General features: G+C 36.9%; 2 protein-coding genes across 5 annotated transcripts; one reads left to right on the top strand and one right to left on the bottom strand.

Moving 5' to 3' along the window:
• The first annotated feature begins 756 nt into the window (after positions 1-756).
• On the top strand, positions 757-4011 carry LOC105120421 (RING finger protein). Of its 4 annotated transcripts, XM_011018598.1 has the most exons (7): positions 757-1293; positions 1324-1397; positions 1943-2039; positions 2260-2420; positions 3024-3051; positions 3185-3293; positions 3564-4011. In XM_011018598.1, the coding sequence occupies exons 1-7, from the start codon at positions 1125-1127 to the stop codon at positions 3643-3645; spliced, it is 720 nt and encodes a 239-aa protein (XP_011016900.1). In that variant the 5' UTR covers positions 757-1124; the 3' UTR covers positions 3646-4011. The 4 variants fall into 4 exon arrangements, with proteins under 4 accessions (XP_011016900.1, XP_011016899.1, XP_011016898.1 ...); XM_011018597.1 differs by having other exon boundaries at positions 757-1397; positions 2263-2420; XM_011018596.1 differs by having other exon boundaries at positions 758-1397; positions 1943-2035; positions 2259-2420.
• Positions 4012-5377: 1366 nt separating this feature from the next.
• On the bottom strand, positions 5378-15486 carry LOC105120420 (pesticidal crystal cry8Ba protein). Its single transcript, XM_011018594.1, has 23 exons — positions 15188-15486; positions 15023-15084; positions 14304-14921; positions 13473-13717; positions 13242-13310; positions 12989-13123; positions 12090-12208; positions 11704-12009; positions 11246-11333; positions 11051-11156; positions 10836-10946; positions 10418-10581; positions 10073-10193; positions 9727-9951; positions 9452-9642; positions 8707-8874; positions 8513-8618; positions 7747-7884; positions 6766-6927; positions 6487-6687; positions 6134-6328; positions 5961-6032; positions 5378-5863 (listed from the first exon to the last, which is right to left on the bottom strand). Exons 2-23 carry the CDS (start codon positions 15059-15061, stop codon positions 5711-5713), a joined length of 3732 nt encoding a protein of 1243 aa, XP_011016896.1. The 5' UTR covers positions 15062-15084; positions 15188-15486; the 3' UTR covers positions 5378-5710.
• Positions 15487-16870: the final 1384 nt, after the last annotated feature.

Below are 16870 nucleotides of genomic sequence, written 5' to 3'. Positions count from 1 at the left end.
ATTTTACATTCGCTGTTCATTTTATTATATACTAGCCAAGCTTTAATAAAATGAATCGAAAAGTATATGAACGGATAAGTTGGAAAATAGCCATTAACGCTGTATAAAATCTAAACTGGGAAATTGATATTACTGTAAGAAGTAAAAGATAGATTTACATGTAAATATTTCACATAGATTATCCATTTTATTTTATATTTTTATTTATTTATCTTATAGGTTAGTTTTAGCTGTCACGTGCAAATAAATACATCATACAAATATAATTTATTTATAAAAAAATAAAAAGAAAAAACTTTAAAGATGAATTACAATAACCTCTTTGAAGTGTTATCAAATTACATAAACAATTTAAAAGATTATTTACTGTTTAAAAAAATTAAAATAAATAATTTAAAAACTAAAATAGAAGGTGTTAATTAAATTTTTAACTAAAAACAATTAATGACCGGGGCCTAGCACGCTAAGCAAGCACTTTGCTAAAAATAAAATAACCCATGCATGTGTCGGGCAAAGTTTAGTTTATATATATATATATAGACACACAGTAAGTTTAGTTTATATATATATATATAGACACACACAATTTATTCATATAAATAAAATGCTGGTGGTGTCCTTTACTCTTGCATTATAAATATGTGTCGTGTAAAATGAGAACATCACGTGAGCCGTCCACTTGGGATGAAAAACTCCTCCAATCCACGGAACCAAAAACCTAACGTTACCTGACCAAAATCCAATTGTGTAAAATAAAATCAATTTTAAATTAAAAACTATACTATAAAAACCAAAATAAAATAAAACTAAATTAAATTAAAGGAAAAGCTACCCTACGCGGCGGCTCCCCTCCCCTCGCCTCCGCAGGTATCAATCGATCCGAAGACAACCGAAAAACAGAGGCGAGATAGAATTAAAAAAATATAATCATAGGATGTCGAATCTAAACACTACAAATTCTTCCTCTGAAAACCAAGCAGGAACAGTTTCTCGGATCCCTATAAAACACGAACTATCTCTTTAAATTTCTCCAGGGTTCTGAGAGACAACAGATATCAGTAAACTTGTTTCTTAAAAAAGAAAAGAAAGCTGCTGATTCTCTGCGCAAATTGGTATTCTACGGCATGGAACTCGAGGTTGCCAGTTCGATATCTTCGTCGGCTGTGGATTTGGAGGAGAGAAACAAGCAAACAGACAAGGATCAAGTTCGCGTGAGGAGAAAAACCTTGGTGGTGGTACTGGAGCAGTGCCAGAGAGCTCTTGAATTGCTAAACAACACTGACAGCGTTGAAGATGACGATGAAGGAGATACCAGTGGCGCAGAATCTAGGGAAGTGGAGTCGTCTCCGAGCCGAGACGGCTCATCAACTTCTTTCGGCGATCGGGAAGCCGATGAGGTAGAGTTTTGCTTATTTTTGGCTTAGTTTTCTTACTTCAAATTACAGGTGTTCGATTACAAGAAAACTTCTTCGTACAGCTAATACTTATCCTCGGAGATAATCGATGATTATGATGGTTTATTCATAACAAAAGATTAGTTGCTGTGAGTTACCGGAGTAATTAAATAAAGAAACAGAAGAGAAAGTACTCAAATTTGCTTCAGAGATGTTAACTATTTAGCTGGTTCAATTTTTTTTTCCTCAATGTTATTTATTTCGTGAAAATTGTGCAAGTGAAAGACAATTAGTATTACCTAGACTACTAATTTACTTGGATAATGCCTACATAATTGTAAAAAGATTCCATCAATATTCCTTGGTTGACATATTGGTCTCTGATGGAATTTGTTTGGCTGTTTTATTTCGTTAAATTGCAAAATGGGGTGTTATTTAGTTATCTTGTCTCAATAAGACCGCAATTAGTTCTCTTTCAAAGTTTTATGTTTTTTCCAGATTTTGATCTAGGTATGATTGTGGGGGTCGTATTTTTTTTCCTGATGCAGTTATGCGACCTCCTCAAATCAAGAGTTGAATGCCCCAAATTTCTAAAGAAGCTAGAGTTAGAGTGCGCTCAACTGCCAGGTTCACAAAACATTACTGGTAAGTGCTGAAAGACTGTTACTTCTGCAACATAGCCGATAGTTTGCTATCAACTGCATTCATTTTTTTATTTCTATGTTGAAGTTTAGCTTTAGAAACTTCAGTGCTTGGATATCTAGGATAGTTGTTTTCCGTATATATCCAAGCACAGAAGTTTCTAAAGCTAAACTTCAACATAGTCAGTGGTCCTAGATGCTAATGAGTTCTTGTGCGGTGGCAGAAGATGGCAGTTCTTGGGACGTGGTCAGTAGGGATGATCTCTGGGAAGTTGAAAATGATGGATCAGATCAGGAAGATTATGTTCTTGTCCAGCAAGAAGATATAGTAGAGGGTATTGCTTGCTTCATGGCTGCCTATTTGTTGTCCCTTAAACAGACAAAGGTATGTAATGTTATTATTTCACGTTATCTTTTTCACCATTGTTTTAGCAATAATCTATGCTAATCATGATGATCTGCTTTGGGGTCTGAGACCATCAACCTTTTGCCCCACCTGTTGTATCTGTAACACAACTGTTAAACGAATTATCCAGGCTGGTTGATTCCCAAGAATTAATAAAACTTTAGTCTAGTCTATTCCTCATATAGCCACATATTAAAAAACATGGATGTATTTACATATGCACACAGGCTTGAACATACACATTTATACACAGAAACACAGTATATCAAGGGGCAATCATATCAGTGAATAAGGAAGCACGTGGAATCAACAGTCTATCCTCTGAGAAATAACCTTATAACATTTGCATGGTGGAAGACAATCAATGCTAATCATTAGAATGAAATATCTTGTTTGACCAATGTTCACAGCTGTTTGATTTCTTGATGCAAGATTTTTGAGCAGTGAACTGTGCTTGTTGTATCACCACAATGAGTTGGCCTTTAATCTGCTGTAGGCTGTAAGGATTTATCTTGGTGTATTGGTGCTAACCAAAATGGATATTTTGTCTGTTATTCTTACTTGGGTACTTTCTTCTTGCAGGACTTGGCCCCTGCACAACTCCAGGAAGGTCAGTCCAAAGCTTTTCTAATTAATTCTCAGCCCATCTTCTCTGAGCACATTTTATTCTTCAGTTGAAATAAGTTTCTTTTTCAGCACTTTGTGCAAAAGAATTCTGACATCTCCTCTTATATTTCCTTTAGCCCTTAGCAAGACATTCTCAGTCAAAAAGAAAAAAGGAAAGCTTCGGAAGGCCTGGGATGGAAGCAAAGTCATTTATAATGCAGCCTCTTGGGGAGCAACTGCCATTGGGTAGGCAATCTCATTTAAAAATTTTAGTGGTTGTTTCTTTCCTGCATTGATCATACAATTGATCTTTTTTTTTATTTTTTAAACTTTTTGTGGATTTCTTGTATACAAAATTAATGTTTTTCCCTGTAAAACTTTCTGTAGCATTTACTGTCGGAATTGCTAAATTTTCTTCAAATGATATTTTGACATGCATATATCATCATTCAACTATTATTGCAAAATAATATTTTCTGACTTTTTAATAACTTTTTTGGTTACTCTACTTAACAGGTTATATCAAAACCCTGTGCTCTTCAGGGCTGCCTCTAAAGCCTTCTGGACTTCCTGTCATGTTATATCCAAGCTTCTCTGAAGTCCTTGTTACATGTTGGGATCCACTGTTGTATTTATGCGTGTGCTGTGATTGCCGCTTGGTGTTTCAGTTGTATGCCATTCTTTTCAAGCCACAGATCAATTGATTTCTCTGACATGATTTAATCTGTAAATATTCTTCCACAATATTTCCGAGTGCCAATTCAAATTCATTGGTAGGATGGAGATCTTGTTAGTTCAGTCCTGTCATCTCCTCTGGAGTCCTGGACTGTTAGCTCTAATGGCAGAAATGTGATCCACATGTATCTACTATGGTTCATTGGATGCATTTCCATGCTCCATCTTTTTTGGTTTGCCGAACTTGTTTGCTTGGTGATAAAAAAAGCAATGTTTCGGCTGTAAAAAATGGTTTGGATGCACTACGAAAGCAATGTTTGCGTGTTACTGTTAGTGTCTTGTATGTGGAAGCTCATGGGGCTTTTCCTCACGCCAACCATGTCTCCGAAGTAGGAAGCCCGCCAGGCAATTGGAAAAACCTTTACAAGATCGCCTTTTGCCAGCCAATCGTTCCTTGTTTTTCTTTTTTCTGGTAAAATTCCTATAGTTTTGCGTTTACGTATCAGAGAATGTTTGGGAATTGCATGTAAATTGTGTTTTATTTTTTTTATTTAAAATAAATTTTTAGTTTTTATATTTTTAAATTGTTTTAATATGCTAATATTAAAATAATTTTTTTAAAATAAAAAAATTATTTTAACATATTTTTAAATAAAAAAATATTTTAAAGTACCATCCTCACCAAAATCTTAAATAAACTCTCAAACAAATAACCTAAGCCAAATATACTATATAATGATTTTAACTTTAAATAAACTCAAACAAATGACCTAAGCTAAATAAACTATATAATGATTTTAGTTTTGTTTCTGTTTGTGTTTTAAAAAATTTATATTTTAAAATTATTTTAATATATTATAATGATATAATAAAACAATTTTATATTTTAAAATTATTTCAATATATTATAATAAAACACCGCTATACTTTCAAATACCTCTCTTTATGTTTAGGGCCGGCATCCTCCATATTTGCGCCGGCATCCTCCATATTTGCTCAGATGACGGAAGGTACCTCGCAGTCGAGAGAAATTATTTCCTGCCCATTGAACTCTCAGCATTTTTGCACTTTTCTTCCTGTAATTATTTTTCTGTGTTGCGTTTACCACGTATATTTTAAAGCCAGGCATCTTCAACTACTGGACCAATACCTGAACGACTATCAAGTGAATTATCCGAGCACAGAATGATTTTATTGACTTCCCAAATGATCTTGAATTGTTCAGACGATTTTTTTCCCACGGAGAATCGCACACTCCTCTCATATTTCTACATGTTCCAGTTACGTGACCATGTAGAAACGCGCGACGCCTGTGGGAAGCTAACCCACGCAAAACCCTTTCCTGAAATGTGAAGATGGGATTCTCTCTCCAGTAGTTTGATTGAATGGCAAGAGTCCTCTAAAGACCAGCAATTTGCTTACAATAGTATATTGTTAATAAATGACTTGCCATTACTGTTGTGTTTTCTTCTAAATAAGCTAACGTGTAACTCTTCAGGTACATATATTGTCAGCGCCGTAATCTCCCTCCCTCCCTCCCCCTATCCTTTTGTTGTCTGAGCTGCAGCTTCTTGTTCGAGTTCAAAAGTTTTGGCCACGTGGGAGCAGTTCTGGTCAAACCATTCAAAACCCCACAAGCTCAATGGAACGCAGGGGGCAATGGAAAGATACAAGATAATAATATATTTGGAAATTACAAAAAAGAAGAGAAAAGACTGTGATATCGTCTTTCTGCTGCTCTATACAATTTTTATAATAATAATACTATAAGGACAGAAACCCTCCAGTGGTGGGCACAAGAAGCTTGTGAATCTTGAGCAACCAAGTTTCGTGCTCTCCAGACAAAATTGGTTGTAGCCAAGAAGTACCTGACAATGCATCAGGCCGATGAGATCATCTCATCCCATGGGTGATTCGCGTAATTAATAAGGTTTTCCAAGTTCATACTCTACTACCACAGCACCATTACCTACAGATTAAACCGATGTTTAATAGTAATAGGTGCTGTCTTTGTGATTTGGAGCATCCTTGCAGAGCATTGAGCGAACTTCCATGATCGATCTAGGAGGCTCGAGGTCTTTCTCCTGTAGTGCATTTCCAAGCAGCTGCTGCATGTGCGAGGCAAAGGTATCATCCAAGACCTGCAAAAATTGATAAGGTGAGGTTAGGATCAAATGGAACTCGGATATGGAACTCTTCACTTAACTGAAATAGGATATTTGCTAAACCAATACTTACAGACACTGCAATTCGTGAACCTTTATACCATGATCGATTTTCTTTCCTGTTTTCCAAGAAGCTCAGAACATCCTATGATGCAAATAAAATAAAAACAAAAATCATGAGATCAGCAAAATGGCAGACCCAGAATCGAAAACAAATTAGTGATAGATCCACTCTCACAAAATTACCTGCCCCATTCGATCCCAGTAACCTCGGCAGATCGCAACAAAGACATGAGTCTCAAAAACAGATTGCAGGTGGGTAATTGTGTTTGTCAACTGGTCTTTCAGTGGCTGCATCCTACTTTGAATATCAGATTCAACCATAGATTCCTTTGATTCTTGGAGAATCTTTTTCAATTTTGTAGGATTCTGTAATTTTGTCTGCAACCAAATAAAATAAGTAAAACTCGTACTCATTGCATCAGTATCTAATCAGACTCAAGAAAATAAAACAATAATCTGCATAAAAGAACAGACTCTAGTTTGCATTGCATTGATACGAAAAGACTAATTTAAGTCTAAAATTAAAAGATACTCACATTCTCTGCTAGCTTTTCTACAACAGCCTGCAGATAACTTCTAAATTTGGCTCTTAGCATGACAGTCACTTCACTAAGACGCTCTCCAGGAGCAGTGTGTCCACCATTAGGCATGCAAGAACCCCATGCCTTAAATTGAGTTTCTATCTTGGGACGCAGGACATCAAGCATCCTCTTCATGGAATTAAGCAGAATTCCAAGCTGAAGAGAATAAAAAATTCACACCATAAGAATATCGCATAGCTAAAAGCATGCTAAACATTGAAAGAAGTGGCTCACCTCATCAGGGACAATATATGCGCAAACAGATCGTTTTGTAAGCTTCTTCACATACTTGAGGCCGAATTTTGAAGGTTCCAAGTTCTCCTTCAATGGTGCTAGAACATCTGTATATTGCTTGTCCAAAGCTTCCACTATAGCCTTTTCGACATCAGCAATGGCCTTTTTTTTTTAAGCACAGCCCACGCGCATCAAACACGTTCAGTGAATATCATTATTATTATTATTTCATTTTCATTGAAAAAAAGAGGTCTCCAATCTATGATAAGATAAAGAGGATCCACTGTGGGTGGGAAAAACATGAAAGAGTCAAAAAAGCAAATGAAGCTCCATATAGAACTACCTTAAGCAGCTATGCACAGAGTGTTACCAATTGACTTTCTTCTACCTTACTTTTGCTTTACTTACACAGAGGCAACATCATCATACTAAGGGATTGTTTACCATCTCCACTGGACATGGGAACAACCACCTATTTGATCCCTTAGCCCAAGCTTGCACAGAAAGCAAGGAAAATTTGATAGCCCAGTGCTGATTGGACAAGACTAGGCACCTTGAGGAAAAGAGTTTAACGATTTTGTTGATTAATAAACAGCAAACTCTATTCTAAGTGAGCTCACTGAAAACACAACCAGCACACATATATTGCAAAGGAATATTCAGTCCATAAAGGCTCCAAACATGCTTTTGATTGTATTCAATTTGGGTGCATCTCATGCACAACTATTGATACATGTATTTAAACGTTGAAACAAAAATTCTTCATTATGAAACCCTTGAGATTGAAAAAATAATGGAAAATAATTTGATTGGCAAATATAAAGGAGTATGTTGGATATGAATGACTTATAGATGTTTAATGCACCTCATTATGCCACTTCAGTAAGCAAATGGTATATCTACACAAGAAGCATGAGCAACAAGAAGGGTTGAAGAAACAAGATCACAAAATCATGGGAAAAGCACTGATCTGAAACTTACATTCTCTAGAACAAAGATATACTCTGGCCATCTGCATATAATTACTTCATACTGTTCCAGTGTATCTCTAAGGCGGTCATACATGTCATCCACAAAGGGGGTTGTAGAATGTTGCGTCCTGACACCTGACCATTTTACCTGCAATTAAATAAGCTGTTGAGATAATTCCAAGCACAATCTTCTCGAAACAAACATGCAATGAAGTCCCATACAATATTCTTTGCAGATATATAAATTTTAAAGTAAATAAAAAAGATTTGCAGATCACCTTCAAATCCCACAGAAATTGCAGGCAACTCACACAAAACTTCTTTACAAATTAAACATTCAAATGCAATATGGTGATCAAGCCTGGTAAGTGAAACCATTACAGATGCCTTGATATAAACTTCAAGTCATGCACGATCACTTTAAGGTTTAAGACAGCTATAGTTGGATGAAAACAGTACCCATATAAAATTACTTCCTCAGTCCCTAAATAAGTTTCCTCCTCTCCTTTTCTGGCAGTCCCGATTTAAATATCCGATTCAAAAGTCAAAAGTATAATAAATAGCCCATTTTACTTTTTCACCATTTATCATATTTCAAATTTACTAAAAACAAAAATAGAGATGGAAATCGAAATGGAGAAACGTAATTAAGGGTAGAAATGGAAAGATAAATTATTGAGACAAACAATAATATTTTTTAATGGTTTCCTTAAAAAATTGTGCATTCTTGAAGATACTTAATCCAGGACTAAGGGAATATATAGTTAATTACATACCTTGTCTAATTTGCACGATTCCAGCAAAGAAAGGCGCTTGTCTTGTATCCATATCATGATATACAGATGAAACAGTTCTTTTGCATCCACTCCTCCTTTCACAGGACTAGAAAAAAATAAAATAAAATAATTGACATAAAATGACCTGAAAACAAGGTAAAGAAACAACAAAGTTGCCTCAAGGATAGTACTACCTAATGCTCCAGCTTGCAAGGTCCCTCTGAAAATCAGCTGTTGCAATAACAAGTTCTGCTACAGGGGGTGAAGGACCAGATGGGGGGCATGCAAGCAAGAAAGCACGCAATCTACTACATAGCTCTGTGCTGTATATGGACGAAGATAAAACTGGAAGGTCTATGAAACTGCAGGAAAAGAAACTCAAATATCAGATTCTTGCATGTCTGACATTGAACCACCAAAGTGCCAAGCAAGAAACCATCCAAACACATAACACGAATAACAAAGTTCACAAAACTTCATTCAATTTAGGTGCCAAAATTCTGACGCAAGAAAATAAACTGATACAGACACTAGTAAAAAATCTATAGAAATATCCACTGGAGGTACAAACACCTGAGAAATTAATGAGAAACTGTTCACTTGCAAAGGCTACCGTTAAGAACTTGCACTCCAAAATATCAGACACTATAAATTCAATGCCATATTCTTCTAGCAGTTCATACTTGGGATAAATTTCTATATGACATGAGCTGTTGCATATCCTTGGCAGAAAATACATTTGATATCAAAATCTAAATAGAGTCTAATACATTATACCAGTAAGGAAAACACGACTATTTCCACCAAGAAAACATCATCTAATATGTATCAGTAACTTCATTATATTAGCTAGTATAAATGATTCTCCACAAATACGTCATCAGAAATTAAAAAAAGAAGCAGCTAATTCTACTGTCATTTCAAAGAGAAAAGAAATACCTGGGAAGTATATGTTGATTGTGTATTTCAATGTCAGTCTGAATTTCATTTTTAATGTTCCTACAAAGGGAACTCATCTTCTGATAAGCAGTAGACATAGCAACAGAATCCATCAATGTTGCTTCATTATTGTTGTTAACAAATTCATCTGTCTCAGTCAAGTGCCTTCTTGATCTTTTCTTGGCAGCAGCCTGAAGAAACAACCCTTCAATTATACAAAGAAAAAAAAAACCCTACAAAAAGGTCATTACATGAAGATTCTCAATTGTCTGTACCTGGAAATAATGAGTTAAATTTGTTTGTGCCTCCGGAGACAGTATGTCATGAAGAAGAGTATAAAGCTTGACAGCAGGCTCCAAGGCAGGTGCTGCAAGCCCAGTCGCAGGCTTGAACACATCCATAATACCAGACAGTGATGATTCATCAAGAGACTTGTAGTTCTCAAAACCAACAGAAAGAACCTGTTCAATCTGATCCTTGATTTCTCCCAAGATTCGGTTCTGGTAAAGCAGACAGCAACAGAAATCATGGAAGCATAACAGCAAAACAAGGACATGAATACCACAGAGCAACAAGAATAATGACAGGAACATACATAAAACTGAATTTTTTTATATGTACCTCTTGATGACTCAGCATGCTCTTGCTGTGGCCCTTCATAATAACAGGCTTTAACAAATCATATACCAAAGTCAGGCAGTCAGCTGTTGGTGTAGCTACATCCATTATATATGAAAGGTACCTGTCAACATCATGTATTAATACCACCATTCTATTCAAATACCAATCACGACAGAAACTAGAATTCAAAAGCAATGTTGCCCCATATGGCAGTCAAAAGTTCAAAATCAAGGCACCGTTTTTATCTTTCCCTTTCTTGGGCCCAACATCCACGAGCACCTCAAGGAATTAAATAATGTTGGGAATCAAAATCCATGTAGAGTTAGTTGAGATCTTATATCCTACCTCAGCTTGGTATAGACATCGGATACTCCATAATACGTGGCAAATTCAGCTAGGAGCCATTTCCATGAACCATAAAGCAATAGATTCCTTTGTTGAAAATGTTGAACCTTCATGGCAACTTCTAGAACAAGGTCATACGCAACAGTTTCAGCTACAGAGCCACACTAGAATAAAAGAAACAGCAATCAATATCATAACACTATTACATAACCTATGAGAATTAATTTCTGAGAAACAGAGCACACAAAATGTTAATCAATACTACACTGAATTCACACAGTAAAATACCCTCTACCTTTTCAGGTGGGGTGAGGAAAGACTTTTGCATACAACTCCAATCAATTATGAGAAAACAGTTTAGGAAAGTTCAAGACATAATCTACTCGTTTCAAAGGTACTACTTATAGCATAGCTTTACCTTGAGATTACTGTCATCTGAACTTGTTGAGTAATTTATGTAGAGCTGCAGTTTGCCCACAAGCTCATGTTCTGGTTCTCGGTATATAGACCACCAGCGAAGCTTATCAACCTGCATCCAATTTTGATACAATTCTTAAAACAAAACAACATAAATTGCTAACTGATTTTACCCAAGCTTAAAGATTTTTTAGATAAATACTCAGAGAAGATTACCGAGTCTTCAGCAATACTAGCGACTTGAGCAAGGACACGGCCATAATATTTCCCTTTGGAATCTAGTACTTCAACAATTAGATCATCCCCTAGACTATCAGGAAAGCTGTAGAGTCACCAATACCTTTCACAATTAGAATTGGAAAATCATAGAAATTAAATTTAAAAAGGTGAGTATTGGATAAGCATACGTACAATACATGAGTTTCACCAGATCCAGGCTGCAACTTGATGGCATCCTCTTCTGCTGAACTTTTCAGTCTCAATGAGCAGGAGTAAGTTTCTGTTTACATTTATAGAAAGAAATGCTGTTAAGAATATGAATTCAGCAGGCTCAGATGTTTATGCACAGCAATGAATGAAGCCACCAGTTAACATTTGAACAGTACAATTATCTAGATCGTTTGGGATGACATCTGATAAGTTGACAAGCCAAGCACCTCTATCTGACCATGCAAAATAGCTTTCCAAATCATTATATCTGGGCTTCCTATAAATAGCCCATCAAGGTCACAATAGTAACTCTCTGATTGGATGACTTACTGATCCAAAGAAACGCCACTGCTGAACAACTCAGAGCAACAAAATAGTATGATCCCCATGTAAAATTCACATTCCCCACCGATAAGTTTGGGGTTTTGAACTATGCATACCTTGCACAACTTCATATGATGATGAGCTGTTGCGTAGACTAGTAACACCAATCTTCAGAAGTCCTGAAACCTGTTTGATGTACTGAGTGCTGGCATGCACATATGCCAAGCTTTGGCGTGAGAAAGAACCATTCGCAGGCACACGAGGGGCGACACGGATTTTTCGAAAAGTTTTCCAAGCAGTAGAAAGTGATGACTGAAACTTGGATAAGCGATACTGGACCACATCCAATTTTAGCTTTGGAGCTGAAAGAGATGAAATACTACAGCCACTGGGAGGGTCGAGACTTGTTTTAACTTTACGGACTGCACAACAAATGAGATAAAAGGACAGCTGAGAACAAGTATTTTGATGGTGAAGATGTTGATTCCGGGATAAGTATTACCTTGCACCTTCATCTTCCCAATTATTTTCTTAGGCTTTGGGGCAGCTCCCTCACTAATAAGCTCAGAAGAGCGCTTTGCCAATAGTTCCTCTTCTGATTGTAGTAGCACGTGATGTACACTGTCATATACAAAAAAATGGGAGCTACAGTGAGATTGTGGGAAGTTACAAATTAGGAATTTAAGGGATCTTCACAGTGATGCTATAACATGCATGGTTACCTACAGAATAAAATGATATCACATAAAGATTCTCTAAGTAAGAGAGCAAAAATGAAATTTATTCTTAAATCTCAGACACTAAACAACACATTGATATGCTGTAGTAAATGTCTTCACAGACTTTGGAGGACTTCCATTAACTCATAAACCTCTAATTTATACTTTGGGAATCGATAAGGTTTCATCAGGAATATAAATTTGCTTCAAAATTCATATTGTTGTCTAAAAACAAAATGACCATTGCACTGTTTTCTCCTAATTATATACAAATTCTTACAAATCAAACCTGATGAAAACGACCTGGATGGCCCTTGAACTAATGGCTGCTAAAGCATCTCATCATAGAATATCACACAAAGCAATTATAATAGAAAAAGGGGCAGGCACAAGTGTCCAGGTCAAAAAAACCAATATGTCAGTCCACTTTCTTAATGCTCCAACAGCCCTAGTTCTGAGCCAAAACATTATAAATGCATCTCAAAATATAAAACTGGTAATACCTTGAAGGAAAAAGAATATAAAATTTTCTGCACTCTTGCAACAGTATGGTGGAATTCAAGAATTCTCAAATATTTTTAAGTCAGAGGATATCCCATTCACTTTGTTGCATTTTCCTAGTCAATCAGATATTCTTCTTTTTATAGGAGAAAAACGAAAGGAAAGGAAAGGGCAAACTCACCCAAATGCCTCCCGTAGTAAAGCACATTCATTTTCCAAAAACATTGGTGCTTCCATGCAACCCCTAGCCCAAGCATGAAGGCAAAGCCGCACGCACCCATCATATGCAATTACAGCATGCCATGGCCCAAATGCACTGTGTTAAATTTATAAAAAATATTAAAAATTTAATGAACAGAAAAAAAAAGGCAAAGGATGAAATATCAGTTTTATCTTCTTCAACATCTACAATTATTGCATTAGTTACACAATACCTTGCATGAAATGTTGGGACTCGAGCTGGGTTTGAGCCAGATGTGCCAGCCTCTGCACCAGCAGTTGCTCTGTGAATGAAGAAAAAAATATAAAGATATTTATATGATTTATTTAAAATAAGCAATTAAATAGCCCATTTCAGTGAAATACCAATAAAGGGACTTCTAAAATAAAGAGCTGTTGCATCAGTTCAGCTAATACAGAACCACTATTAGAAAAGCTTTACAGACCTTACAAACTTATCTGGATTCTGGTCTCCACTATTGCCCTGCAGTTCAACTCCAGTTGCGTTTTTTATTTTATTTGGATCCTCATTGGTATAGAGACCATGTGAATTTTCAGGGCCAGCTGCTTCATGCATTCCAAATGCTTTTTGGACACCTTTAATTTCCTGACCTCCACAAAATGGAGGCGCACTGGGAATGTCATCATCATGAGAAAATTTATTATTCTTCAGGTTTCTGGAATGCAAATCCTGCAAACCAACAAGCTCAGCAACTAAAGTCTGTAAAAACATGAAAGTGCAAAAACCATGCAGAAAGCTTATCCTGTAAAAATAAGCAGGTAATAGATGAAGGATGGCCCAAACACAATTCATCAAGCCACAGTTCAGATAAAATTGCTAACAAGTTACAGAATTAGTGATAATGATAAGTTGAAATTCAGATTATACAACATGGACACAAAACAATCATCCTTCATTTTGGCTCCCTAACGCTTGCTTTAGCTTCTGATTCTTGTACATTGTATATCTACAATATGGTATGCCAACCTCAAATGATGCCTCACATCTGCTAAGGATGTTCTATACCATGTATTTATCGAATTGAAACAGCACACATGGATGCCTAAAAAAGTGTTACTAAATCCTGATACTTCTATGCAGATTCTTCATGTAGCCTGAGCAACCTCAGTGTACAGCAACCAAATAACGGCAATATGACTACAGACATTCAACATCAGGCATCTAAGCACACATGCACAACCAATCACAAGCCACCACACAGCATACGCAAATGCAGCCCCAACTCCGAATTACAATTAAACTGAAGTAAACAAACCTTGGCAGCAACAGTTTCTACATTAGCTTGAGAAGGTACACTTGAAGCATAACCCTCTGAAACATGTAATTTACTCCTCGGCAAAACACTACTAACACTCCCAACTTGACTGGCAGAAAACTCTGAACTACCTGCCGAATCTGATCCCTCCTCCTCATCCTCCGTATAACCATTCCTTCCAACAGAAGCATACCGCGCATTCCCTCTTACCACACTCTCAGAGAAATTCCCTCCTCTACCTGCCACAGTCTCCATAGAAGAACTAACATCAGAGTACCCATAATCACTGGCATATCGCGAAGTCCTTCGGGCCGCATTTCCATATCTTCGTTGATTAGTGGTCGAATTGGGGACTCTTTCGTCCTGTGGAGATGAATCGAAGGAATACCGTCCGCCATAAACATCATCCTCATCTGACTCCGTGACCATGTCATTGTCTGAGACAGACCGGCTATCATCGGCATCAGGAGGTAGAGTTCTAGATAACGGAATTGCCGAGGATGGCAAGTGTCCACTTCTGAATTTAGAAGCTGGAGGTAAGCCAAACCCTCGGCCGTTTCTAATTGGATCAATTCTAGGTCTTAAACTTGAATGTGCGAATGCAGTTGCTTCCTTCTGCTTCTCAATCAAGAAACATTATTAGATCTCAGTGAACTACGATTGTTTCATAATCAAAAATAAAATTAATTTTTTTAAATTATTAATATCATTATCTTTACCTCTCGAGCCCAACGGCTGTCAAGTCCTTCACGGAACATTTTTTCTTAAAAAAAAAAAAAACCTAAACACAGACACAAAAACATGAATCTCAGTTTACTAAACAAACAAACAGAAAGAGAAACAAATAAATATAATGTGAAATAAAAGCATTGGAAAAAACCAACCGAATCAAACCTCTAAGATTATGAAAGCAACAGGACTTCAGTGAGAGATCAAGATTGAGAGAGGACTGTCAGTGAGTGCGAGTGCGAGTGCGAGTGCGAGAGAGAGATGATTGAAACGAAATCAACTTGGAGAAGTGGAAGACAGTGAGATTTGAGAAAAGTTTGCTTCTCTTAAAAGCTTTTTTTGATAGTACTGTTATTTTTTTTTTCCCAGCCACTGCAAGACGCTTAAGCTTCTTTTTGCTTCTCTCTCTTTTGCAGGTAATTAAATATGAGAATGAGAGAGACAGCGAGGGTTTTCTTTTTCTCTCTATTTTAGATTCTCTCTCTTCCAAATCACCCAGAAAAGGAAGAGTATTAAATTACATCAACGTGCTCTGTAGAAAACGCCGTCGTCTACGTTAACAGTGTGGAAATACGACGCCGTGGAGGGACAGCAGATGGTATCCATAAACAGAGGCGGTAATAACATAGATTAATCAACAAATATTCTACATATCAGGCCGATAACAAAGCGCACGTAAGAGAGATGAGGAAATCGTGATTCGTGAAAAAAGTAACGGGTAAGTTGACGTGGCAAAAGATCTCCGTTTTCTTGCTATTTTACATTTAACTAAGTACCAATAAATAGTCGAACGTTGTAAAGTGGGGACAGGCACTCCTTTACTCTAATTTCCCGCTAAGCACACATTCACTACGCTAAGGAATCACTCACGTGGTTTGGTGGGGTCCCCACGAGACCCGCAACACCACCTTTCTCCTTTGAAGTGTTCGGCTCTTTCTTTTTGCTTTGTCGTAACAAAATTCAATTGTAATGACCACAATGCCCATCATCAACCGTTTGATGAACAAATAAATGTTGTTTAACAAACGCAAAGACATAAGCAGCTTCACATGGTACAGCATCAGGTATCTAATTTTTGACGTTGGACGCGAAAGAGGAAAGTCGATAGGGCTCCGGCAGGGATGTATTCAAATAAAAAAACCATGTGCTTGACGACTACGACGACGAAGATGGTCCATGGTCGACGCATGTGAACTTCGGATTTTATTGTTTTTGGCTATACGTGAATTTGGATCGTACAGCAACATCGGTGTTTTTTTGAATTTTCATAGTGATAAGCCAATCATTCCATTAACGTTGACGGTGGAAATCAGAGGAGAATAAACTTTAATTTGAAATTTTTTGAACAGCTGGAAACTGGCCTCGTTTCATTTTCAATTTACTAATCTTGTTGACATCGGGTACTTATGGCAAAAGGCGGGGCCACTACTGGCTTGCCTAAGCTAGAGTGCTTCACCAATCCAATTACCTTAATCAGGTTCGGTACAAAGGAAAAGACGCCACGTCCCGCTGCCTCTCTGATGATCTACCTAACCACCTACCATTTTAAAAGGGTAGGACAGATAGTCTTGTTGATGGATCAGTTCTCCCTGTCCATAAAATACTCCAACCGTTCAAACGCATCGATTGCAAACCTAACTATCTCTCCATGAATAAGTTGATTCATAGTCTCATTGCCGTAAACAACCAACAACTACGCATAAACCTTAAATTCAGCATGCACAGATTGAAAGCACCAGAGAGGTGACTGCTTTATACGGGTAATATAGGCATTGCCTTCAAATTTCTTGCCCTCGTATCTAGTGGTTTTCTTTCATTTCTCCAATTTATCCCGAGAT

Source organism: Populus euphratica, unplaced genomic scaffold, assembly GCF_000495115.2.
Source record: "Populus euphratica unplaced genomic scaffold, PopEup_1.0 scaffold6.1, whole genome shotgun sequence".
NCBI classification, from domain to species: Eukaryota; Viridiplantae; Streptophyta; class Magnoliopsida; order Malpighiales; family Salicaceae; genus Populus; species Populus euphratica.
Note: the sequence above shows the minus strand (reverse complement) of the source record. Positions and strands in the feature narration are given on the sequence as shown.

Bases quoted from the DNA above. Each gene is read 5' to 3' on its own strand.
- LOC105120421 (XM_011018595.1), top strand. From the start codon at position 1,125: ATGGAACTCGAGGTTGCCAGTTCGATATCTTCGTCGGCTGTGGATTTG. The intron at 3,052-3,184 runs GTCAGTCCAAAG...TATTTCCTTTAG, and splicing joins CCCTGCACAACTCCAGGAAG to CCCTTAGCAAGACATTCTCA. The intron at 3,294-3,563 runs GTAGGCAATCTC...TCTACTTAACAG, and splicing joins TGGGGAGCAACTGCCATTGG to GTTATATCAAAACCCTGTGC.
- LOC105120420 (XM_011018594.1), bottom strand. From the start codon at position 15,061: ATGTTCCGTGAAGGACTTGACAGCCGTTGGGCTCGAGAG. The intron at 13,124-13,241 runs GTATTGTGTAAC...AATTTAACACAG, and splicing joins GTCCCAACATTTCATGCAAG to TGCATTTGGGCCATGGCATG. The intron at 6,688-6,765 runs GTGAGCCACTTC...TATTCTCTTCAG, and splicing joins CATATATTGTCCCTGATGAG to CTTGGAATTCTGCTTAATTC.